Source organism: Pristiophorus japonicus, chromosome 12 (genome assembly GCF_044704955.1).
Source record: "Pristiophorus japonicus isolate sPriJap1 chromosome 12, sPriJap1.hap1, whole genome shotgun sequence".
Lineage (NCBI taxonomy): Eukaryota > Metazoa > Chordata > Chondrichthyes > Pristiophoridae > Pristiophorus > Pristiophorus japonicus.
In genome coordinates, this window is record NC_091988.1 from 70415175 (window position 1) to 70442030 (window position 26856).

The 26856-nt window shown below is 49.7% G+C and overlaps 1 protein-coding gene across 1 annotated transcript; it reads right to left on the bottom strand.

Moving 5' to 3' along the window:
* Window positions 1–592: 592 nt before the first annotated feature.
* On the bottom strand, window positions 593–26856 carry LOC139277324 (zinc finger protein ZXDC). Its single transcript, XM_070895641.1, has 10 exons — window positions 25669–26856; window positions 24428–24580; window positions 23056–23134; window positions 21334–21464; window positions 19433–19603; window positions 15914–16584; window positions 14400–14484; window positions 13312–13481; window positions 9203–9304; window positions 593–1907 (listed from the first exon to the last, which is right to left on the bottom strand). Exons 1-10 carry the CDS (start codon window positions 26690–26692, stop codon window positions 1824–1826), a joined length of 2670 nt encoding a protein of 889 aa, XP_070751742.1. The 5' UTR covers window positions 26693–26856; the 3' UTR covers window positions 593–1823.

The following is a 26856-nucleotide window of genomic DNA, read 5'->3' on the forward strand; positions in this document are numbered from 1 at the left end:
TTTTACTGACACCAGCTTTTTAAATTGTCATATCATAAATAGGAGCAGGAGGTATTCAAAATCATGAGGTCTAGACAGAGAAAACATTTTTATGCAGCGAGTGATTATGATCTGGAATTCACTGCCTGAAAGGGCAGATTCAATCGTGGCTTTCAAAAGGGGAGTTGGATAAATACCTGAAGAAACAGAAATTGTAGTGCTATGGAGAGCTGGGGGTGGGACGAGCTGAAGTACTCTTGCAGAGAGCCAGCACAGGCTCGACAGGCAGAATAGCCTCCTTCTGTACTGTAACTATTTGATTAGGCCCCAGGAGTCTACTCTGCCATTCAATAAGATCATGCCTGATATACCTCAACTCTACCATCCCGCTCGATTTCCTTAATACTGAAAAATCTATCGATCTCAGCCTTGAATATGTTCAACGACTGAGCATCCACAGCTCTCTGGGGTAGAGAATTCCAAAGATTCACAACCCGCAGTGAAGAAAAATCTCCCCCATCTCGTGTTAAAAGGGCCAACCCCTAAACACTGAATTCAAACGCTCAAACTGCCAAGGAAAAGTCAATAACTGGAGACAAATACCAAATCTCCATTTATATTTTAATATAAATCCGCCGCCTTGCACGAGGTCAGGACTCGCGGATTCAACCCTTAACACACACACAAACCAGTTTCAGAATCTCGAGCATTCAGCAGGCCATTGATTTGAAAAGTTCCAGTAGGCAGTTGCACACAATGCACAGGTGCAGCACTCAGACCAGACGCAGCGAGAGGTGGCTGCGTCTTTTCCCCTCCCTCAACAGTTTAAATTGTGAAAATTAAAATCTCTCGAGGCCATTTCTATTCTCACCGAGATTTAATGGTCAGTAAATGTACAATACGTTTAAAAAACACTCCCCAAAATGTCACCGCCCCCCCACCCCCCCGTTGTGTAATTTACGCAAAGGCAGTAGGAATGTGTGCAAATTCAACCATTTCTGCTCACTCAAAATCCCAACATTAGAAATGTACAAAAGAATAAATAAATATACATACTGTACAATATAAAACTTTTTTTTTTAAATATACATATTTAAATCTCCATTAAGGAGGATGACTGAGGCAGCACAGCAAAAGGTTTGCTTCCCCCCCGCCGCCCCCGAGAAAGGCCAAGTGAACGACGCCGCAGTGGTTGGTACAATCCCACGCTCACCGACTCTGGGAGGCCAGTTAAGGTGCAGTGCTGACCTTCCGAGAGCTCGAGACGCAGACACACGAGCTTCAGCAACTTTCTGCCCCATTTCTAGAATTCCACACTGGGCTCAACGTAAATCGGAGGAGGCTCAACAGATTCCTTGTTGTCTCGATAGTTGCGTACGTTGAGAAAAAACTGCCCGTGTTTGAAAAAGGGAGAGGAAACAATTGTAGGTGATAGGCAGTAACGATTTACAGAAGTACCCTCTCTCCCTCGTACTAACCTTAAAACGGCAGTCTTTTCTCCGAAGATGCCACAGCAAAACCAGAGGCTTAAACCTCGAGTCACACCGCGTGCCAGGTTTCTCCCGTCCCTCCAGCCGTTGCTCGTGCTGCCAATCCCAGCAGCCTAAAACGCCTCGGCTCACGGTTCAGTCCAACCGCCCGCAATTCTGGGGGCGGAATCGCAGCCCGTGAGGAAATTGTACCTCAGTCGCAGTTAAACGCATCAGGTCCAATTCAGTCATTCCCAACATCAGACCGCCCAACCCACTCCAGATCCACAGGCCAAACCTCCCGGTTCCTGCACTGCGCCTGGCTCCCTGGAAAGTGCAAGTTTCATTGGTGGGTGCCCAATCCCGTTGTCCATGCTACTCCAAGTCCTGCAGATTTATAGTGCTCCCTGTAAACTGGGAATTGCTCGTGCTGTCATCATCTGCCGACGGGTGAGGCTCCTGGAACGATCAAATGCAGCATCAGTTACTCACACTAACCCCACATCTAAAGACGCACATTTCTACAACATCCCATACTGAACGGGCTGGGGGGCTTTTCTCTAGAAAAGAGAAGGTCGAGAGGTGACCTGATAGAAGCCTTTAAAATTATGAAGAGGTTCAATAGGATAGATGTAGAGAAGATGTTTCCACTTGTGGGGTAGACCAGAACTAGGGGCCATCAATATAAAACAAACAGTCACCAATAAATGCAACAGGGAATTCAGGAGAAACATCTTTACCCAGAGAGCGGTGAGAATGTGGAACTCGCTGCCACAGGGAGGGGTTGAGGCAAAGAGAGATGCATTTAAGGTGAAGCTGGATAAACACATGAGGGGGAAAGGAATAGAAGGATATGGTGGGGGTGGGGGGGGGGGGGGGGAGGGAGATGAAGAGGGGTGGGAGGAGGCTGGTGTGCAGCATAAACACCGGCACGGACCAGTTTGGCTGAATCAACTGTTTCTGTGCGGTACACTCGATGTAATTCTACCATCCAAACATTTCAAATTGTTCCCCACAATCAAATGCAGTCACTTATAGAGGGAAACAACATCCTATTACGAGAAATTAAAAGTTAATCTGCATTTTGGGGGCTGTTGGTTGAAGGACGAATGCTGGACACACAATTGCAAGAACTTCCTTGTCTTCTTTGAACCATATGCCAAGGGCTCCGTGAAGATCACATTAGCAATCAGCGGCTTTCAAATCTCAGCCAAAGCATGGAGACTCAAACAGCGTTAGCCGAGATTGCCAGCTAAACCCTTGCAGTGGAATTCAAATCCACAACCTTCTGCCCTAGAGGTGAGTGTGCTCTGTACCAAGCCCTGGTGAATCTGGAACCTTTAATCAGCAGGAACCATAAAATCATCACCAACTGATAGCTTCAAATGGCCAATCTCGGCTCTGGAGAGGAAGGGCAAAGTTGTAATTTGGACAATAAACTGACTGGTTAATAGGCAACGAGGTTACTCATTAACAGCAGTCTAAATTGGACAACATAGTCCCACTCCAGAGACTTGAGCCCATAACCCAGGCCGACACGCAAGTGCAGCCCTATGGAGCGACTGCCGGAGGGGCAGCCCTGCACCGCCGGAGGGGCCCTCATTTGGTTGAGATTTTAAAGCGAGGCCCCACCTGACACCTCTGTGGGATGGGACATAAAAGATCCCACGGTCACTATATCGAAGAGGAGCAGGTTAGTTTTCTCTGGTATCCTGGGGCCAATATTTATCCCTCAAACCAACATCACAAACAGAATATCTGGCCATTATCACACTGCTGTTTGTGGGAGCTTGCTGTGCACAAATTGGCTGCCACGTTTCCTACATTACAACAGTGACTACACTTCAAAAAGTACTTCATTGGCTGTAAAGCGCTTTGAGGATCGAGAGGCCCATAAAAGGGGCCCGAGAGTCGGAGGAGCCAGTTGGTGCAGGGACAAAGTTTTTTAAAAAAATCAAAATCGAAGTGTGACATCACAGCCAAGCGGGTAAGTGACTGGCTGGTGGATTGGTGAGTATTTTTCTTTTTCCTTTCGGTAGGAAACCTTTGGCATTGTTGTAAGTAGCATCTGCCAGTAAATATATGTGATCTTTATTATCTAAGGAGAGCCAGTTAATTAAATCGGCTGTTTGCTGAGTAGTGACTGGGTGTGTTGTGCTAAGGTTTAGAAATTAGTTCTACTCGATAGTTGCGAGTGTAACTAGAGGGATGGCAGGGCAGCTCAGTCCCGTGGATTACACATCCTGTGGCATGTGGGAAGTCCCGGGTGCTTCGCGCAGCCGGGGCGACCACGTGTGCGGGATGTGTCTCCGGCTGCACCAACTCGATCTCCGTGTTTTGGAGCTTGAGCGGCAGCTGGGGTCACTGCGGTGCATCCGCCGAGACAGAGCAACGTGGATAGCATGTTTCTAGAGGCGGTCACCCCACAGTTAGAGTGTGCAGGCAGAGAGGGAGTGGGTGACCGCCTGACCGAAGAGGAGGACTAGGCAGGTAGTGCAGCAGTCTTCCGAGTCCACCTCGCTCTCCAACCAATACTCTGTTCGGAGTACCGGTGGGGACGATGGTGGCTCTGAGGAGTGCAACCAGAGCCAAGTCCATGGCACCATGGGTGGTTCAGCTGCACAGAAGAGCTATAGTGGTAGAGGATTCAATAGTCTGGGGAGCAGGCAGGCGTTTCTGTGGCTGCAGACATGACTCCAGGATGGTATGTTGCCTCCCTGGTGCCAGGGTCAAGGATGTCACTTAACAGCTGCAGGGCATTCTGGGGGGGGTGGGTGGGGAAAGAGGGTGAACAGCCAAAGGTTGTGGTCCACATCAGTACCAATGACATAGGTAGGAAGAGGAATGAGGTCCTGTAGGCAGAGTTTAGGGAGCTAGGAGATTAAAAAGCAGGACCTCAAAAGGTAGTATCTCTGAATTACTCCCAGTGCCACAAGCTACTGAGTGCAGAGGATAGAGCAGATGGATACGTGGCTGGAGAGATGGTGCAGGCGGGAGGGCTTTAGTTTCCTGAGGCATTGGGACCACTTCTGGGGGAGGTGGGACCTGTAGAAGCCAGTCGGTTGCACCCCAAAAGAGCCGGGACCAATATGCTCACGGCAGGGGTGGGGGGGGCGAAGCATTTGCTTGTGCTGTTAAACTAGCTTGGCAGGGGGATGGGAACCTGAAACTAGATTCAGTAGGGAGGGGAGTAAAGCTAGAATTAGAAAGTAAAAATAAAGAAAGTGAGTTTGAAGGAGAGGGGAAACAAGCAGGAAAAAAGGGTAAAAAACAAACTTAAAGGCACTTTGTTTAAATGCACGTAGCATTTGTAACAAGATAGATGAGTTGACAGCACAAATTGAGACAAATGGGTATGATCTGATAGCCATTACAGAGACGTGGTTGCAAGGTGACCGGTGTGGGAGCACAGTCCCGCATTTTTGAACTCTACTTCAGCACGCGGTCTGAAGTTTGGATTAAGAAAACAGGAAGATTGAAGTTTGAAGTTTGGATCGAAAAGGGACCGTTCGACAATGTGGTGCCTTTCAGCCATTGAAATGAGTAACTGGTCATGGTCTGGATGTTAAATATTCAAGTACCTTGGAACTAAGCGATGTTAAGTATTTGAGTACCTTGTTACAGTGGGAATAATAGTAATTCATGACTAAACAATGTTAAGATTTGATGACATCTGTATGTTAATTATTTGTATGCATCATCGATACTATCTATACATGCCGATCACCTGGTTTGTGTACAGTAATTCACATTGTCTGCATGTTAATTGTCTAAATGTACTATGCAAAGAAATAAGAGTTCAAAGGCTTTTTCAGTATAAAGCTGAGTTTGACATTAGACACTACACACTACACACTGGAATCTCGGAAGATGTGTCACAAGCAGCCACGGAAATCGAAGCAAGCTGCCTTTGTGAAGTAACTAAGTATCTTTCATACTGGGTTTGTTTCGTATGAATGTTTAAATAAAAGACCCGATCCTGCCTTTACTACAACTGAGTGTGTGTGTAATTCGACGTTTAAAGCAACGAAGCGAAAAGAGCAATACAGCCATTTACAACAACCAGGACTGGGAATTAAATATTCAGGGGTACTTGACAATCCGGAAGGACAGACAGAAAGGAAAAGGTGAGGTAGCTCTACTGATAAAGGATGGAATCACTGCAATAGTAAGAAATGATATTGGCTCAAATAATAAGGGTGTTGAAACAGTTTGGGTGGAGATAAGGAACAATAAGAGGAAAAGGTCACTGGTGGGTGTAGTCTATAGGCCCCCTAACAGTTGGTCGCAGCATAAACCAGGAAACAGTGGGGGCTTGTAAAAAGGGAACAGCAATAATCATGGGTGATTTTAACCTCCATATTGATTGGACAAATCAAATTGGTCAGGGTAGCCTTGAGGAGGAGTTCATAGAGTGCGTAAGGGACGGGTTCCTTGAGCAGTACATAACAGAACCAACCAGGGGGCAGTCTATCTTAGATCTGGTCCTGTGTAATGAGACAGGATTAATAAACAATCTCCTAGTAAAGGATCCCCTCGGAATGAGTGATCATAGTTTGATTGAATTTGAAATTCAGAGGGAGGGTGAGAAAGTTGGATCTCTAACCAGTGTACTAAGCTTAAATAAAGGAGAGTATGAAGGTATGAGGGCAGAGTTGGGTAAAATGGACTGGGAAAATAGATTAAAATGTAGGATGGTTGATGAACAGTGGTGTATATCTAAGGAGATATTTCACAACTCTCAAGAAAAATATATTCTAGTGAGGAGGAAAGCGTGTAAGAGAAAAGATAGCCATCTGTGGCTAACTAAAGAAATAAAGGATTAAAAACAAGGGCATACAAAGTGGCCAAAACTAGTGGGAGGACAGAAGACTGGGAAGCTTTTAAAAGCCAGCAAAGAACGAATTAAAAAAATGATTAAGAAAGGGAAGATAGACTATGAAAGTAAACTAGCACAAAATATAAAAAGATAGCAAGAGTTTCTACAGGTATATAAAAAGGAAAAGGGTGGCTAAAGTAAATGTTGGTCCCTTAGAGGACAAGACCAGTGAATTAATAATGGGGAACATGGAGATGGCAGAAACTCTGAACAAATATTTTGTATCGGTCTTTAGATATTCCGACAGTGGATAGTCTTGGGGCTATGGGGGGGGGGGGGGGGGGGGTGGGAGGAACTTAACACAATCACTAAGGAGATGGTACTCAGTAAGATAATGGGACTAAAGGCAAATAAATCCCCTGGACCTGATGACTTGCATCCTAGGGTCTTAAGAGAAGTAGTGGCAGGGATTGTAATTTACCAAAATCCCCTGGATTCTGGGGAGGTCCCAGCAGATTGGAAAATTGCAAATGTAACGCCCCTATTCGGTCAGGCAGAGTTGGCACGGATTTCTGAAGGGGAAGTCATGTTTGACAAATTTGCTGGAGTTCTTTAAGGATGTAACGAACAGGGTGGATAAAGGGGAACCGGTGGATAAAGGGGAACCAGTGGATGTGTATATTTGGACTTCCAGAAGGCATTTGACAAGGTGCCACATAAAAGGTTACCGCACAAGATAAAAGTTCACGGGGTTGGGGGTAATACATTAGCATGATAGAGGATTGGCTAACTAACAGAGTCGGGATAAATGGTTCATTCTCTGGTTGGCAACCAGTAACTAGTGGGGTGCCACAGGGATCAGTGCTGGGACCCCAACTATTTACAATCTATATTAACGACTTGGAAGAAGGGACTGAGTGTAACGTAGCCAAGTTTGCTGACAATACAAAGCTGGGAGGAAAAGCAATGTGAGAGGAGGACACAAAAAATCTGCAAAAGGACATAGAAAGGCTAAGTGAGTGGGCAAAAATTTGGCAGATGGACTATAATGTTGGAAAGTGTGACGTCATGCACTTTGGCCGAAAAAAAATCAAAGAGCGAGTTATTATTTAAATGGAGAAAGGTTGCAAAGTGTCGCAGTACAGCAGGACCTGGGGGTACACAAAAGGATAGTATGCAGGTACAGCAAGTGATCAGGAAGGCCAATGGTATCTTGGCCTTTATTGCAAAGGGGATGGCATATAAAAGCAGGGAAGTCTTACTACAGCTATATCATTAGGTGGTCCCTCGAACAAGGATAACTTGCTTCCACAAGAGTTCACAAATGTTTCAATAATGGACCCGATATTCCAGTCCTGAACTCCAGTTGAGGGTGTGGAAGATCCCTTTGCGTGGATTTAAAAAAAACATGTGGTGACCGTTGCACAGAGCAAGGCCTTTATCCAGTGGCAAGGATTAAGCAGGACGACTGGAGATCTGCTCTGCTACATGGACCTAGTGCACGCATACATCACAGTGTGGGCTGGCCCGTGCTCTCGGCCACGATGTTCCAAGGCCCGGCGCTCCAGCTCTATTTATAGCCCCGACCTGCGGTGATGTTCTCATACAGCTATCTAAGGTCTTGGTGAGGCCACGGCTGGAACACTGTGTGCAGTTTTGGTTTGCATATTTACGAAAGGATATACTTGCTTTGGAGGCTGTTCAGAGAAGGTTCACTAGGTTGATTCCAGGGATTGACTTATGAGGAGAGGTTGAATAGGTTGGGCCTCTACTCATTGGAATTCAGAAGAATGAGAGATGATCTTATTGAAACGTATAAGATTATGAGGGGGCTTGACAAGGTGGATGCAGAGAGGATGTTTCCACTGATGGGGGAGACTAGAACTAGAGGGCATGATCTTAGAATAAGGGGCTGCCCATTTAAAACAGATGAGGAGAAATTTCTTCTGAGGGTTGTAAATCTGTGGAATTCACTGCCTCAGCAAGCTGTGGAAGCTGGGACATTGAATAAATTTAATAAAGAGACACAATTTCTTAAATGATAAGGGTATAAGGGGAGCAGGCAGGGAAGTGGAGCTGAGTCCATGATCAGATCAGCCAAGATCTTATTGAATGGCGGAGCAGGCTCAAGGGGCCGTATGGCCTACTCCTGGTCCTATTTCTTATGTTATGAAAGCCTCTGCTCTTTCCCCACAGTTCTGTAAATTTTCCCCTTCCAGTATATATCCAATTCCCTTTTGAAAGTTACTCTTGAATCTGCTTCCACTGCCCTTTCAGGCAGCGCCTTCCCGATCACAACAACTCGCCTTGTGAAAAAATTCCTCCACATTTCCCCTTTCGTTCTTTGGCTAATTATCTTAAATCTGGTTACCGACCCTCCTGCCACTGGAAGCAGTGTCTCCTTATTTACTTTGTCAAAACTCCCCATGATCTTGAACACCTCTATTAAATCTCCCCATAACCTTCTCTGCTCCAAGGAGAACAACCTTAAACGCCCACTCCCTCCACCACCAGCACACTGTGGCTGCAGTGTGCACCATCTACAAGATGCACTGCAGCAACTCGCCAAGGCTTCTTCGGCAGCACCTCCCAAACCTGCGACCTTTACCTCGAAGGACAAGGGCAGCAGGCGCATGGGACTACCACCACCTCCACGTTCCCCTCCAAGTCACACACCATCGGACTTGGGAATATATCGGCCATTCCTTCATCGTCAGCGGGTCAAAATTCTGGAACTCCCTCCCTAACAGCACTGTGGAAGCACCTTCACCACACGGACTGCAGCAGTTCAAGAAGGCAGCTCACCACCACCTTCTCAAGGGCAATTAGGGATGGGCAATAAATGCTGGCCTTGCCAGTGACGCGCGCATCCCAGATCGAACAATGAAAGAAATCCCAGAGGATGTCGTATGAAGCCAATATCTCGGGACAGTACCTGCAGGATGTTGACGGGAAGATCAACAGTGAGCTGAGAATGGGACGTTGAAGATTGCGCCGTGAGCTGGAAGGCCAGTTCCCCATCCCCCGATGGTTCATCCTGAAAGCAAACGTTTCAATAAAGTCAATCAGAAGGTGGAAACCATTGGGCCCAATCAAAAACAACCCCTGCAGTCCCCATCACAGTAGCCAACCACTTCGGAAATGATCACAGGCTTCCTGCCTCCACAACCCGACATGGCCACACCATGGACGGTCGAACTTCCCAGACACCGGCCAGAGATGTGCAGGAGGACAGCCAATCCTTACAATTAGATCTTTTTCATGGTGAAGAATGCGTCTAGTCCGGTGTTAAAACACAAACGGTGAGGAGAGTAGACGGGGCTGCCCATGACTGGTCACCCAGAGTACTGGGCAGGGAGGCAGGGTTTTTTTTTTTTTTTGAGTAACCAGCCCGTCTCTGGAACATCCCAACGGCTCGGGGCAGATGAACCCCCCAGAGGGGAGCAGGACCCTCTGTGGACGAGACGCTTCGAAGGGCTGGTCAGCCAATCTGTGAATTAGCCACCCAACCACAAGCTGTTCAGCGCGACGCAGCCACAGTGCAGAACAGAGCATCCACGGACAGTCATCAGACACACAGCAGCAGGGGTCAGGTCTCTGCCGTAACATGGGGAAGTCACAGGAAGCCCATGATGGTCAAGAATGAGGTGCAACCCTTAACTGGAAGGTGCGGGGACCAAGCACTAAAGCACCTGCCAAAATCAGGAGTGATGCAACTGCTGGACCTTCAGGGAAAGAAAAATAATCGGAGAGACAGATCCTAATCTATGTCGAGTTAACCGTCCTCAGGAAGGTCGTAACATAGAAACATAGAAAATAGGTGCAGGAGTAGGCCATTCGGCCCTTCTAGCCTGCACCGCCATTCAATGAGTTCATGGCTGAACATGCAACTTCAGTACCCCATTCCTGCTTTCTCGCCATACCCCTTGATCCCCCTAGTAGTAAGGACTACATCTAACTCCTTTTTGAATATATTTAGTGAATTGGCCTCAACAACTTTCTGTGGTAGAGAATGCCACAGGTTCACCACTCTCTGGGTGAAGAAGTTTCTCTCATCTCAGTCCTAAATGGTTTACTCCTTATCCTTAGACTGTGACCCCTGGTTCTGGACTTCCCCAACATCGGGAACATTCTTCCTGCATCTAACCTGTCTAAACCCGTCAGAATTTTAAATGTTTCGATGAGATCCCCTCTCATTCTTCTGAACTCCAGTGAATAAAAGCCCAGTTGGTCCAGTCTTTCTTGATATGTCAGTCCCGCCATCCCGGGAATCAGTCTGGTGAACCTTCGCTGCACTCCCTTCAATAGCAAGAATGTCCTTCCTCAAGTTAGGAGACCAAAACTGTACACAATACTCCAGGTGTGGCCTCACCAAGGCCCTGTACAACTGTAGTAACATCTTCCTGCCCCTGTACTCAAATCCCCTCGCTATGAAGGCCAACATGCCATTTGCTTTCTTAACTGCCTGCTGTACCTGCATGCCAACCTTCAATGACTGATGTACCATGACACCCAGGTCTCTTTGCACCTCCCCTTTTCCTAATCTGTCACCATTCAGATAATAGTCTGTCTCTCTGTTTTTACCACCAAAGTGGATAACCTCACATTTATCCACATTATACTTCATCTGCCATGCATTTGCCCACTCACCTAACCTATCCAAGTCACTCTGCAGCCTCATAGCATCCTCCTCGCAGCTCACACTGCCGCCCAACTTAGTGTCATCCGCAAATTTGGAGATACTACATTTAATCCCCTCGTTTAAATCATTAATGTACAATGTAAACAGCTGGGGCCCCAGCACAGAACCTTGCGGTACCCCACTAGTCACCGCCTGCCACTCTGAAAAGTACCCATTTACTCCTACTCTTTGCTTCCTGTCTGCCAACCAGTTCTCAATCCACGTCAGCACACTACCCCAATCCCATATGCTTTAACTTTGCATATTAATCTCTTGTGTGGGGCCTTGTCAAAAGCCTTCTGAAAGTCCAAATACACCTCATCAACTGGTTCTCCCTTGTCCACTCTACTGGAAACATCCTCAAAAAATTCCAGAAGATTTGTCAAGCATGATTTCCCTTTCACAAATCCATGCTGACTTGGACCTATCATGTCACCTCTTTCCAAATGCGCTATGACATCCTTAATAATTGATTCCATCATTTTACCCACTACCGATGTCAGGCTGACCGGTCTATAATTCCCCGTTTTCTCTCCCTCCTTTTTTAAAAAGTGGGGTTACATTGGAGTGGAGGGTAGCCATAGGAACTGATCCAGAGTCTATGGAATGTTGGAAAATGACTGTCAATGCATCCGCTATTTCCAAGGCCACCTCCTTAAGTACTCTGGGATGCAGACCAACAGGACCTGGGGATTTATCGGCCTTCAATCCCATCAATTTCCTCAACACAATTTCCCGACTAAATAAGGATTTCCCTCAGTTCCTCCTCCTTACTAGAGTGCAATTGTCCTCAGCCTCCAGGGAGGTGGAGCAGGCAGAGTTCTCACTCCAGTCTGCCAGCCAGCAGTCCCGCCTGGATGTGCCTGCAGGTGGATGTTGTGTTCGGGAACGGTTCGGCATAGCTACAATTCTTCCCGCCCTGCAAATGAATAACCTTTCACGCTTACTATCCAAGGTCGCATATTAAAAAAAGTCCCTACAGGCAGGTACCGATGGACAGGATTAGCGAGTGGGCAGAACGGTGGGAGTTGTATGTGGCGGGAGGGGGCAGCGGGTATCGCCCACTCTGAATCAGAGAAAGACAAATCGAAATATTGTCTGAATGAGAAGCTAGGGTATGTGGAGCAGCAAAGGGAGTTAGGTGTCCAGATACACAAATCACCACAAGCTAGTGCAGATACAAAAAAAAATCAAAAAGGCTAATGGAATGCTGGCTTTTATCTCGAGGAGGCTAGAATATTAAGTGAGGAAGTGATGCTTCAGCTGTACAAAGCTCTGGTCAGACCCCCCTGGGTTCAGTTCTGGGCCCCGCCCCTCAGGGAGGATATATCGGCCTCGGAGGGGGAGCAGCACAGATTCACCAGAATGATACCATGGATAAAAGGGTTAAATTACGAGGACAGGTTGCACAGACTGGGCTTGTGTTCCCTCAAGTTCAGCAGATTGAGGTTTTTTTTAAAATGATAAAGGGGTTTGATAGGGCAGATAACATTATTTCCTCTGGTCGGGGGAATCAAGAACAAGAGAGCACAATCTGAAAATTAGACCCAGGCCGTTCAGGAGTGAAATCAAGAAACGCTTCTTCACACATAAAGGTAGTGGAAATCTGGAATTCTCTTCCCCAAAAGACAGGGTGCTAACTGAGACCAATAGACTTTTGTTGGGTATCATGGGATATGGAGCAAAAGTGGGTAAATGGGGTTGGCTCCCAGTTAAGCAACGCCTCAATTTCAAAATTCTCAGCTTTGTTTACAAATCCCCCCCATGGCCTCACCCCTCCCCATCTCTAACCCCCTCCCCCACCCAGAGAGGTCTGCACTCCACTAATTCTGCTCTCTTGAGCATCCGATTATAATCGCTCAACCATCGGTGGCCGTGCCTTCAGCTACCCGGGCCTTAAAGTCTGAAACTCCCTCCCTAAACATCTCCGCCTCTCTACCTCTCTTTCCTCCTTTAAGACGCTCCTTAAAATCTACTTCTGAGCAAGCTATTGGTAATCTGATGAAATTTCTTCTTATGCGGCTCGGTGTCAAATTTATTGGTTTTGTCTTAAAACACTCTTGCGCTATATAAATACAGGCGCTATATAAATCCAAGTAGTTGTTCTTGCTGTTGTTGAGATACAGATCAGCCCTAATCCAATAGAATGGCGGAACAGAACAGCCTCCCATTCTTCCTATTGTTGGATAGCTACAGTCAGAGGGAAATGTTATTTTAAAGTAACATACAACAGTCATGTTTGGGGTCACACAATAGCCTTTTGTGGACATCGCTGAGAATACACCTTTGGATCACGGCAAGGCACCAGGTGTCTGTTGTACTTTTCAGTACAAACTCCAGCTTTCAGCGACAGGGAAACCTACCTGCAACAGCTGTGTCTGGACGTAGTGAGCCCCTGTAGTTGGGTCGCGGATAGACAGGCCACCAGCAGGCATTCCAACATTTCCGAACCGACTGTTCTGGCTCACAGAGGCCGATGTCGTGGACTGACTTCTGCTGGCTTTCTTCCGTTGGCCAGCACAATTGGAACTCTCTTAAGGCAAGGGGGAAAAATAATTATCCATCACGGGTTAGCACCTAGGGAGTGGAGAAGTGAAAGCTGAGGGGGGCACGGGGAAAAGAGAAAGGAAAATGTACTGTGTGTTGGAGACCTTGCACACTGGTCACAGAACCGTCGGCCGTTCGCTCACTCACGACTCCCCACCCAGCGGGCCTCTGATGGCCAGCGCACTTCCACAACAGGTCAGCCGTGGATCAATGGGTAGCACTCTCTCTCTCGAGTCAGAAGGTCATGGATTCAATTCCCACTGCAGAGACTTGAGCACATAATCCAGGCCGACATTCCCAGCGCCGAGGGAGCGCCGCACTGTCAAAGGGGCAGCGCCGAGGGAGCGCCGCACTGTCGAAGGGGCAGTCGTTTGAATGAAACGTCTGCTCTCTCCGGTGGATGTGATAGATCTCTCAGCACTATTTTGAAGAGCAGGGGAGTTATCCCCGGTGTCCTGGGCCAATATTTAACCCTCAACCAACATCACTAAATGTCATTGTCTCATTGCTGTTTGCTGTGCACAAATTGGCTGCTGCGATTCCTACAACAGTGACTACACTTCAAAAGTATAGGGTACTTCAATGGCTGTGAAAGATTTTGGGATGTCCCGAGGCTGTGAAAGGCGCTGTGGAAATGCAAGTCTTTCTTTCCAATGGTGATACTCGGCTCACCCCACGCAGCTGGGTGATGCGGGTAAGGATCTGAACAGCAGACTACCTTCCCACCCGGTGATGGGTGCGACACGAGGATATGTCAAATGGAAAGGAGAAATTTTAAAAATAAAAAGCTGCAGCTTCACCGAGCTGGGATACAATCTCAGCAGATAGCGGGATATAAATCTAGAGTGGAGAGACAGCATCGCCTCCCCCCCCTCCCTGTCAGCTGGGAAGGAACAGCCCCTACCTGGGTTTCCCCCAACTCCTTTTTGTTTCCTCTTCTTAGCAAGCTGTATCGCCCTGTAATCCGTCCTTGCCGATCCCCCGCTTTCCTACAGAACATTTTATCCATTAGTAACGCCGTATAAAACAAACAGTGCAACACACAGGATGGTGTCAAAACAAAATGCTCAAATCCAGCAAAGGCAAATGTCACGCTGAATAACAGCCCCTCCCGAACCCGCGACCTCCACCTCCTAGAAGGACAAGGGCAGCAGGCGCACGGGAACACCACCACCTCCAAGATCCACCTCCAAATTTGAAAATATATCGCCTTTCCGCCATTCCTTCACCGTCGCTGGATCTAAATCAATGTTCCCCACAAGCAGTGCACCTCCCTGCCATTTCCGCACAGCCCAGGACCGGCTTATGCAACGTTAAAGTCTGTAGATGGGCCACGCACCAAAGAGAATTATGGGGAACAGTGGTCACAATCCTGGAACTCCCTCCCTAACAGCACCTTCACCACACGGACTGCAGCGGTTCAAGACACCGGCTCACCACCACCTTCTCAAGGGCAATTAGGGGTGCTAGCGACTGCAGCGCAATCGGTCAGCACCGCCTGTAAACCTTCACGGAAGTTTGCGGCAGGCACTGACAGGAGATGCTTAGTGTCCTGCTGGGGCGCTACCCAACTGAATTTTTAGCCCACAGAATCTTACAGCACGGGAGTTTATTCTGACCCATCGTGCCTGTGCTGGCTCCTTGAAAGAGCTATCCAATTAGTCCCCCCCCCCCCAATAGCCCTGCAAAATTCTCCTCACCCAGTAGTTATCCAATTCCCTTTTGAAAGTTACTATTGAATCTGCTTCCACCGCCCTTTCAGGCAGTGCGTTCCAGATCACAACAACTCGCTGCGTAATTCCCCCCCAAATCTGGTTCTTTTGCCAATTATCGTAAATCCGTGCCCTCTGGTTACCGACCCTCCTGCCACTGGAAACAGTTTCTCCTTATTTACTCCATCAAAACCCTTCACGATTTTGACCATCTCTGTTAAATCTCCTCTGCTTTAAGAACAACCTTAAACATTCACTCCCTCCACCACCGGCGCACCGTGGCTGCAGTGTGCACCATCTACAAGATGCACTGCAGCAACTCGCCAAGGCTTCTTCGACAGCACCTCCCAAACCCGCGACCTCTACCACCTAGAAGGACAAGGGCAGCAGGCGCATGGGAATACCACCACCTCCACGTTCCTCTCCAAGTCACACACCATCCGGACTTGGAAATATATCGCTGTTCCTTTATTGTCGCTGGGTCAAAATTCTGGAACTCCCTTCCCAACAGCATTATGGGAGCACCTTCACCACACGGACTGCAGCGGTTCAAGGCGGTGGCTCACCACTACTTTCTCAAGGGCAATTAGGGATGAGCAATAAATGTTGGGCCTTGCCAGCGACGCCCACATCCCAAGAACAATAATTTTTAAAAATGTAACAACTTTGTAAATGACCGGGAGTCTGCAATGCCTCCGATACCTACCAGAAAGGTGCAGCCGGACACCATGTTTAACTCCAGCTCTTTCTGTGTGCTGAAGGTGGCAGTCGGGGAGTTCAAACTGGAGAAGACAAACTGAGTGACCACCTTGCCGCCCTCCTGCTGGCTCATCACGTCGGACACGCTCAGCACATGCTGCTCCATCTTGGTTGGGGTCAGCAGTTCGGGCACGTGGCTGCCACCCAGGCTGCTGGAAGGGGTCAGGGCTCCACTGGAGGCCAGGCACGGCAGCTCCTGGCAGCCGCCAGCGGCCCGCATGGACAGGGAGCTCAGGGCACCCAGCGCCTCCGCGCTCACCGCCTGCACGCCCTCCAGGCTCAGAGCGCTCGGCTGCAGGACGCCGGCAGCGAGGCCCAGTGCGCCGTCCATGGCATGAGACATGTCCACCGCGGCCACGACCAGAGGGTCGGCCGGCTGCGCCATGGCGGCGCTGCTGACGGAGACCGCCCCGCCCAGCGTGGAGCCCACGGAGGCGGCGTCGATGGTCAGGATTCCCGAGCTTACGAGCGACATGTCCGGCGAGATGCCGGCCGGATGGACGGGAACGGCGGTGAAAAGCGAGGCGATGTCCACGCTGCTGAGGTCGCCCTGGCTCGGACTGGTCAGCTCGCTGCTCGGGGTCAAGGAGCCCGTCATCTCCAACTGGGAGAACAGATCTGAAACAACAACAACAACTTTTATTTATATCGCGTCTTTAACGTAGTAAAACATCCCAAGGCGCTTCACAGCAGTGTTACAAGACAAAACAGATAGATCGGACACCGAGCCACAGAAGACAAAATTACGGCGGCTGACCAAAACTTGGTCAAAGAGGTAGGTTTTAAGGAGCGTCTTAAAGGAGGAAAGAGCGGCAGAGAGGTTTAGGGAGGGAGCTCCGGAGCTTAGGGCCCAGGCAGCTGAAGGCACGGCCGCCGATGGTTGAGCGATTATAATCAGATGCTCAGGGAGGGCAGAATTTGAGGAACGCAGACATCTCGTGGGGTTGCGAGGCTGAAGGAGATTAGAGATAGGGAGGGGCGAGACCATGGAGGGATTTGTAAACACGGAGGAGAATTTTTTTTTTTTATAAATCGAGATGTTGCTTAACCGGAAGCCAATGTAGGTCAGTGACCACAGGGGGTGATGGGTGAGCGGGACTTGGGGACTTGGTGTAAGTTAGGACAAGGGTTGCCAAGTTTTGGATGACCTCAAGTTTACATAGTGTAGAATGTGGGAGGCCAGCCAGGTGTGCATTGGAGTAGTGCAGTCTAGAGGTAACAAAGGCATGGATGAGGGTTTCAGCAGCAGAAGAGCTGAGGCAGGGGAGGTGGGCAACGTTACGGAGTCAAAAAACCAATCAATTCACAGCACTCCCTGCCAATGCTACTTCAAATCACAGCAGGCAAAGAAGCTTTTCGGCCCACCCTCCTTGAAAATTCTATTTAAAAAAATCACTCACCTGCCCGGCAATGTTACAAGACAGTGAATGTGAATTGCATTATGTAAGGCCACTAATGCTGGTTAGTAGACAGTGGCAAAACCATGGCTCAGAAACAGCTGATGTCCACAAAGGGTCTAATATAATCTCAGTTGAAAGTTCGTAAAATGTTTGAGTGAGCTATTCAATTAATCTCACTCCCCCTGCTCTTTCCCCACAGCCCTGCAAATTTCTCCTTTGCAAGTATATATCCAATTCCCGTTTGAAAGTTACTATTGAATCTGCTCCCACTGCCCTTTCAGGCAGCGCGTTCCAGATCACAACAACTCGCTGCATAAAAACATTCTCCTCCTCTGGTTCTTTTGCCAATTACCTTAAATCGGTGTCCTCTGGTTACCGACCCTCCTGCCACGGGAAAGAGTGTCTCCTTATTTACTCTATCGAAATCCCTCATGGTTTTGAACACCTCTATCAAATCTCCTCTTAACCATCTCTGCTCTAAGAACATTTCCCAACTTCTCCAGTCTCTCCACTTCACTGAAGTCCCTCATCCCTGGTGCCATTCTAGTAAATCGCCTCCGCACCCTCTCCAAGGCGACGAGAGAGAAAAGCCATGGCCATACGAAGCATCCCCACCCTCAAATTAAAATATCAAACCCCAAATTCAAAACATACCGGGAGGTTCCATGCAATAATAAAACACTCATGTTTAACCTACTTTCCCCCCTAGTCTCAATCTTGGTTCAGACTCTAGCCACCTTGTGGTAATTCCAGTGCTAAAGGTTACCTACTGGTGTATGTAGCAAGTACAGCATGTTACAGGTCTTTAAAGGAATGAAGATTGCACAAGGACATTTCCAGGTATCAGGCTTGTGTGGCTTAATCAAGTCCAGCTAATGATGTGTCTTAAACAATTTGCATTTATATAGCACCTTTAACGTAGTAAAAACGTCTCAAGGCGCTTCACAGCAGCGTTAATAGTCAGGTGTCCAAAAACTTGGTCAAAGAGGTAGGTTTGAAGGGGCGACATAAAAGGAGGAGAGGGAGGTGGAGGGGTTTAGGGAGAGAATTCCAGAGCTTGGGGTCGAGGCAGCTGAAGGCACAGCTACCAATGGTGGGGCAATTAAGAACAGAGATACTCAAGAGGCCAGAATTAGAAGAATGCAGAGATTTGAGGGTTGTCGGGCTGGAGGAGGTTAGAGATAGGGAAGGGCAAAGGCCATGGAGAGATTGGAAAACAAAGATGAGAATTTTAAAACCGAGGAGGAGTTGGTGGACCAGGAGCCGATGTAGGTCAACGAGCGCAGGGGACGCGAACTCTCCAGCGACCACAGAAACGTTGCTTGTGGACCCTGTTCTCAGGGCAGACGGCATTGCTGACATAGCTCGCCAGGGAACGAGAGGTGTGGGGGTCCAATCCTCTGCAGCACCTGAAAATCAGCTGATCACCGTTTAGCGTTAGGATACACGTTAGAAGAGGTACAGCCCCTGGAGCCCCGCACTACCCCGCCAATGCCAGGGAATATCACTGTGGACAGCTGTGGCTCAGTGGGCAGCACCCTTGCCTCGGAGTCAGAAGTTGTGGGTTCAAGTCCCACTCCAGAGACTTGAGCACAAAAATCTAGACTGACACTCCCAGTGCAGTACCGAGTGAGTGCCGCACTGTCAGAGGGGAAGTACTGAGGGAGTGCCGCACTGTCAGAGGGTTAGGACTGAGGGAGCGCTGCACTGTCAGAGGTACCGTCTTTCAGATGAGATGTTAAAACCAGGCCCCGTCTGCTCTCTCAAGTGGACATAAAAGATCCCACGGCACTATTTCGAAGATGAGCAGGGGAGTTATCCCCGGTGTCCTGGCCTATATTTTATCCCTCAATCAACATTACCACAACAGATTATCTGGTCATTATCACATTGCTGTTTATGGGATCTTGCTGTGCGCAAATTGACTGTCACATTACAACAGTGACTACACCCCAAAAAGTACTTCATTGGCTGTAAAGCGCTCCGAGACATCCGGTGGTCATAAAAGGCGCTGTAGAAATGCAAGTCTTTCTCAGTAGAGGTTTGCCGAGCGGGGGTGAGCGTACCAGGGCTGATATTGTGCTGCTTCATCATGTGAGTCTTGATGCTGTGCTTCGAGTTGAAGAGTTTGCTGCAATTGGGGAGGGGGCAGCGTGATTTCACCTTGTCCGCATCTTCCAGGTGCTTCTTGGAATGGATGTACAGGCTGCTACGTGCCGAGAATCGAGCTTCGCAATCTGTGTACACGGGGAAATCTTGCATTATGTAAAGAAATTTACTTATAAACGCCCTCCCCCAGACCCCAATACCTTAATCTGAACAAATGAAAATACACAGAATGTACAGCACAGAAACAGGCCATTCAGCCCAACTGCTCTGTGCCGGTGTTTATGCCCCCCACCAGCCTCCTCCCACAGCTCAGCATATCCTTCTATTCCTTTCTCCCTCATGTGTTTATCCAGCTTCCTTTTAAATGCATCTCTGCTATTCGCCTCAACCACTCCCTGTGGCAGCAAGTTCCACATTCTCACCGCTCTCTGGGTAAAGAAGTTTCTCCTGAATTGATTTATTAGTGACTACTTTCAACGATCCCACTAAGCCACGGAGCAGTCTGGAGTTCCCGCTCAGTCCGCTCATGGGCAATTCAATGCCAATAACCGTGCACGCGCAAAAAGCTGAATGGGCCACTCAGCCAGTAAATGGTCCCCCGCACCAAACAAAATTACAGGGAACATTGAGTATCTTATATTTATGGTTGCTAATTTTAACACAACAATCAGGAGCAGGCTGATCTTCGACCTCAACTCCACCCTATGCCTATATCCCTCGATTCCCTTTGTGCCCAAAAATCTAATCGATCTCAGCTTTGAATATACTCAACGACTTGAGCATCCACAGCCCTCTGGGGCAGTGAATTCCAAAGATTCACCACCCTCTGAAGAAATTTTTCCTTATCTCAGCCCTAAATGGTCTGTCTCACAAGTGGAAACATCTTCCATATCATATCCCTCTCTCGGGTCACCCCTCAGCTTTCTCTTTTCTAGAGTAAAGAGCCCCAGCCAGTTCAGTCTTTCCTTATACCCTCACAGAACTGGTATCATCCTTACAAATCTTTTCTCCCGTGCTTCTGTATCATTTTTGTAATCTGACTCAAGTGATTAGAATTGACAATATTATTTCTAACATATTATGGTGGTGGTGGGGAGACAGATGGGGACATTACTGTACCCCCAATGTGTTGCACTACAATACCCCAATCAATTGGACACAGCTAGAACTTGAACCTCAAAAAACAAATAAAGTAGGGAATAGTGGGAAAGCTGTATTTATAGATTAGCTTAACAAGTGCCAGTGTTTCACATACAAACAGTCGAGTGACTGGTACTCAGGCAAACATGTCAGGCATTGGGTGCCAGTCGTGGCCCTTCTCACACCAGTCAGAAGGTTATGGGTCCAAGCCCCACTCCAGAGACTTGAGCACATAATCCAGGCCAACGTCTCGGTGCAGTACCGAGGGAGCGCCGCACTGTCAGAGGGGCGGCACCGAGGGAGCGCCGCACTGTCAGAGGGGCGGCACCGAGGGAGCGCCGCACTGTCAGAGGGGCGGCACCGAGGGAGCGCCGCACTGTCAGAGGGGCGGCACCGAGGGAGCGCCGCACTGTCAGAGGGGCGGCACCGAGGGAGCGCCGCACTGTCAGAGGGGCGGTCTTTCGGATGTGACATTAAGCCTTCTCAGGCGGATGTAATAGCACCTGCAGGAGAGTTCTCCCCGGGGTCCTGGTCAGCATTTATCCCTCAACAGTTGCACCCATCTAGGCAAGTGGAGGAAATGCTTAAAGTCTGTCACCTATACCAGTGTGACTGGTGGGACTTTCCCTTGGGTCTATTGAGCACTCGGTGCTCTTCCAACTTCAAGCAGCTCTGACCAAGTACGGCTCCCGTGTCCACACTGCGAGCTCGGGCATACCTTCGACAGGACACACAAATGGCCTGGTGCCAAGGTGAGTGATGCTGTGGCCTTTCAGGTGCTCCGCCCTGGTGAACGATTTTCCACAGCCGTCCACAGGACAGACGAACCTTCGGTCATCCTCATGGGTCCTATGGAGAGAAAAGAAACTTCAGAATCTGATGTGTTGCAGCTTCAGGCTGTGAAATGATTGCACTAGAAACTTTGTCCTATTTATTTTAAGAGCTAGGTGAAGGACTGAGGGCCGGGCAGGAGGAAAGCACTAAGGGTGTAAAGGTTACGAGAGAAGATGGGAGATGGCGACTAGTCAACGTCAGGCTCTATTATCAGGAACAAGAGGAGGCCATTCAGCCCCTCGAACCTGTCCTGCCATCCCATTGGATCATGGCTGATCGGTGCAACGTTTGAAAAGCCTGTAGATTGAGAGAAGGAAATACTGAGGGAGTTGTGGAGTTCATGGTTTTGATGCTGAGAATGAAATGGGAGGGTTACAGCACAGGCAGCCATTCGGCCCATTTGAGTCAGAAGGTTGTGGGTTGCAGGTACGGTAGCACAGTGGTTATGTTATGGGACCAGTAATCCAGAGGCCCAGACTAATGATCCAGAGACACAAGTTCAAATCTCACCATGGCAGCTGCGGAATTTAAATTCATTCATTAAATAAATCTGGAATAAAAACCTAGTGTCAGTAATGAAACTATCGGATTGTCACAAAAACCCATCTGGTTCACTGGTCTGGTCTACACGTGACACCAGACTCTCAGAAATGTGGTTCACTCTTAACTGCCCACTCAGTTGTCAAGGCGACAGCTCACCACCACCTTCTCAAGGGCAATTAGTGGTGAGCAATAAAGGCTGGTCTTGCCAGCGACACCCAGAGACCTGACCATAAAAATCCAGGCCAACAGTCCCGGAGCAGTACTGAGGGAGTGCGCTGCACTGTCGGAGGGGCAGTACTGAGGGAGTGCGCTGCACTGTCGGAGGGGCAGTACTGAGGGAGTGCGCTGCACTGTCGGAGGGGCAGTACTGAGGGAGTGCGCTGCACTGTCGGAGGGGCAGTACTGAGGGAGTGCGCTGCACTGTCGGAGGGGCAGTACTGAGGGAGTGCGCTGCACTGTCGGAGGGGCAGTACTGAGGGAGTGCGCTGCACTGTCGGAGGGGCAGTCTTTCGCACGAGACGTTGTACCGAGGCCCCATCTGCCCTCTCAGGTGGATGTAAAAGATCCCACGGCCACTATTTCAAAGAAGAGCAGGGGAGTTCTCCCCGCTGTCCTGGCCAATATTTATCCCTTGAATCATCACCAAAACAGATTATCAGGTCATTCATTATACACTGCTGTTTGTGGAAGCTTGCTGTGTGCAAATTGGCTACCGCATTTCTTAATTACAAGTGACTACACTTCAAAAAGTACTTCATTGGCTGGTAAGCGTTTGGGACGTCCTGAGGTAGTGAAAGGCGCGATGAAATTGCAAGTTTTTCTTTCCTTTGTGAGCCTAGACGGAGAATACTTGCTATTTGGCAAAGAAGGGCAGCACAGCCCAGCCTAATCCTGCCCCCAACCCTATGTCCAGACATTGACATTTCTCGGGAGTCGCTGGGCTGAGAGAAGGAACCATGTCTGACTTTTTTCCCCACTCCCTCTCAATCCACGCCCGCCCTGATGTAACTACGTACAGAACCCTACGAAAACAAAGATCGATTTTGGGCTTTTTGGTTTTTACCTTTTGTGTCGTAGTAACTTTGACATGCAGGTGAACGACCAGCCACAGCCATCGAAGTCACAGATAAAGGGCCTTTCACCTGCACAAGATAGATTGACCTTTTAAAAATCTGTACTGACATTTACTACAGTTGAACTAAGAAATCTTACGGCCAAACTAAAACACAACAGGCTGCGTGTGGTGGATTCGATGTGACACTGACAAACAGTCGCAAAGTGCTAAATGCCTGATATTTGGGAACTGTATGCATTGTGTCTGTCAATGACTATTGCACGGAGCCTGTAGTAGAGGAACAGGACAAGTACGTTCAAATCTAACAAAGGTCTAAAAGTTACATTCAACAAATTCAGATCATAATCACTGCCCGCATTTCTCAAGACCGTAACTGTTGCTGACAATTCTGCTGTTGCCATTTACACCTCTAGACCCATCTTTTGTTTCTTCACTTGTCCCATTACCATCTCCTTTCACTTCGCACCATCATCCCTGGTGTCATTTAATCTCTCCTACCTTCCACCCAGTCAGAGACCTTCCCTTTTGTTCTTTCTTCCCCTCCTTTCTCTGCCCCTACTTGTTACATCTCTAACTTTTCCCCGTTCTGACAAAAGGTAATCGACCTGAAACATTAACTCTGTTTCTCTTTCTACAGATGCTGCCTGACCCGCTGAGTGTTTCCAGCATTTTCTGCTTTTATTTCAGATTCCCAGCATCTGCAGTGTTTGGCTTTTCTAAAAAGTGATGTTAGTGTCCACACAAGGGCTTTGTGCTTCTGAAAGCAAGTTATTTTGACAGGAGACAGTGATTCCAGTATAGTTATAGTTTAATAGCCAATTTTAAACATTCCTACCACCAACAATTATAGAATCTGACATTTACGGCACAGCAGGAAACTATTTCGGCCCATCGTGTCCGCACCGGCCGAACAAGAGCTATCCAGCCTAATCCCACTTTCCACCTCTTGGTCTGTAGTCCTGTAGGTTACAGCACTTGAAGTGCATATCCAAGTAATTTTTAAATGTGCTGAGGGTTTCTGCCTCTACCACCCTTTCAGGCAATGAGTTCCAGAGCCCCACCACCCTCTGGGTGAAAAAAGTTCTCCTCAAATCCCCTCTAAGCCAATTACTTTAAATCTACGTCCCCTGGTTGTTGACCCCTCTGGCTATCCATTCTATCCAGGGCCCTCATAATTTTATACACCTCAAGGTTTCCCCTCAGCCTCATCTATTCCAAAGAAAACAACCACAGCTTATCCAATCTTTCCTCATAGCTAAAATTCTCCAATCCCGGCAGCGTTACCCAGCGAGAGCTTTGGTGAAGCTTGGAAATTACAAGCCAGAGCTGAAGGAGACAGCTCCGTTAGTTATAACCATACCGGTGTGGCTTCTCAGGTGGATCTTCAAGCGGCAGGCTTTGTCGTAACGCTTGTCGCAGCCCGGGAAAGAGCAGGTGAAGAGCTCCTGATCCCGGAAATGGGAACGGTTGTGAGACCCGAGGGCACTGATGGTAATGAACGTCTTCTCGCACCCTGCAACAGAGAAGAAGTTTCACCACCTGCAGAACAAAGCACACGAGCCACCATTCCCACCCCGTGATCTGCAGCTCTACATTTATAAATACATCCGAGAGCCGTGCCCATTTGAAGTTGTCAAAGTGTGATCTCCAAATTGCAATAAAATCCCACACGCATGCATCTGTGTGGGAACTCCCTTAGCACCATCTGTGGGCCGACTCGTGTCTGGAGCACGCCACTGATGTTAGTCTCTCTCTCTCCTTTAAGGTGCTCCCTTAAACCCTACCTCTTTGACCAAGCTTTGACCGGCTTTTTCAAAAGAGCTATCCAACTAGTCCCACTCCTCTGCTCTTTCCCTACAGCCCTGTAAATGTATCAATTTCTTTCTGTAATTTACTATTGAATCTGCTTCCACCGCCCTTCTAACCATCCTCAGCACAGGAGGAGACCGCTCGGCCCATTGTGCCCATGCTAAACCTTTCCTGTCCCATTTAGTCCCACTTCACCCAACCCTGTTCTATCTGTTCACCTTAATATCTTGAAAACTTCGATCAGATTACCTCTTAATCTTTTAAATTACAGGGAATACAACCCCAATTTGTGTAGTCTTTTCCTTGATGTCCCACAGCTCCAGCCTTCTTCCCCCCCCCCCCACACCCCCCACCCCCCTCCTCAGCACAGGAGACCACTCGACCCGTCCTGACCCTGCTAGCACTTTTGCTGTCACAATTCTAGATCCACTCCCTTTAAACCCTCCTCAGCAGAGGAGGAGGCCAGTTGCCTGTGCTAGCCCAAATTTAGCCCCACAGCCTTTTCCCCCACAGCACAGGAGGAAGCCACTGGGCCCGTCCTGTCCCTATTCTACTCCCACTCCCTCTAACCATCCTCAGCACAGGAGACTGCTCGGCCCATCGTGGCCGTGCTACCTCTCCGCTGTCCCAATTTAGTCTCTGTCCCGGTAACCTCTAGGACAGCTCCCAGTCTCTTATCCCAGGAGGCCTGTTGGCCCGCCATGCCTGTGCTAGCCCAATTTTAGCCCCCCCAGCCTTTTCCCCCTCAGTGCAGGAGGCCGCTCGGCCCGTCCTATCCCCCCACTCTCTCACCGGGGAAGTCGCAGTGGAAGGGCCGCTGGGGTTGGCAGTGGGCCCGGCGGTGGCCGCTGAGCTTGAGGGCGGTGGCGAAGGGCTGCGAGCACAGGTCGCAGGCGAAGGCAGGCTGGCGGGCGTGTGCCTTGATGTGGGCCCGCAGGTTGTAGACGGTGGTGAAGCGCTTGCCGCAGCGCTCGGCCGGGCAGCCGAAGGGCCGCAGCTTGCCGTGCGACAGCAGGTGCCGCTTGAGCTTGTAGGCCGTGGCGAAGGCCCACTCGCAGCCGGCCGCCGTGCAGCGGAAGGGCCGCTGGCCGTGGGACAGCAGGTGGAGCCGCAGCCGCTGCTTCTTGTCGAAGGCCTGGCGGCAGCCCAGCTCGGGGCAGGGGAAAGGGGCCGGGCCTAGCGCGACCCCCACATCCCCGGCCTCGAGTAGCGCAGCGGCCGACGAAGGAGCGCCAGAAGGCGGCCCAGATCCGCACTCGAGGCCCAGGCTTCCCGGGCAAGTTAGGCCGGGGCCGGGTTGCGTCTGGGTTTGCGAGGCCGGGCTCGGCGCTTCCTCCTCGGCCACGATCAGCAGGCCGTTCTCGATGTGGACGATCAGGTTGCCGGGCCCCCCGGCGGCAGAGGACACGGCCCCGGGCGGCTGGTGGTCGAGCAGCAGGCCCGGGTAGTCGGCCTCTCCTCCCGCCGCCTCGCCAAACCCAGGCCGCGCCGGGCCCGGGCTCAGGTAAAAGATCTTGGCGGCGGCCTCGGGGGCTGGCGGGGGAGGAGAGGCCGAGGGCCGGCGCCCCGGGCCCGGCTCCGGCTCCAACTCCAGCCCCGGCCCGGCCTCCGCCGCCGTCAGGTTGAAAAGGACGAAAATGTCGGCCGGCGGCTCGGCGGCGGCAGCGCCCAGCACCAGCGAATATTGGGCGGGCGGCTCGCCGCCGGCGGACGGGGAGTGGGGGAGGCGCTGCTGCTCGGGGCTGGGCTCCGGCTTCGGCCGCTGCCCCAGGCTCAGGCTCCGGGCCGGGCTAGGCCGCGGACCCTGGCTTTCCATCCCCGGGATCGCCGCCACTCCCAGCCCGCCACAAAACCCGGCCCGGAACCCCGGAGTAGGAGTGGCAGCACCCGGACTGGATTCCGGGGCGAGAGCGCTGGGGAAAACAAAGCCCGGAGCGGATACCGCGGAGCCGGAGCAGCAACACCCAAACTGGAGTCCGG

Bases quoted from the DNA above. Each gene is read 5' to 3' on its own strand.
- LOC139277324 (XM_070895641.1), bottom strand. From the start codon at position 26,692: ATGGAAAGCCAGGGTCCGCGGCCTAGCCCGGCCCGGAGCCTGAGCCTG. The intron at 21,465-23,055 runs GTAAAAACCAAA...TTCTCTCCATAG, and splicing joins AAGTTACTACGACACAAAAG to GACCCATGAGGATGACCGAA. The intron at 14,485-15,913 runs GTAGGTATCGGA...AATGTTCTGTAG, and splicing joins TGTCCGGCTGCACCTTTCTG to GAAAGCGGGGGATCGGCAAG.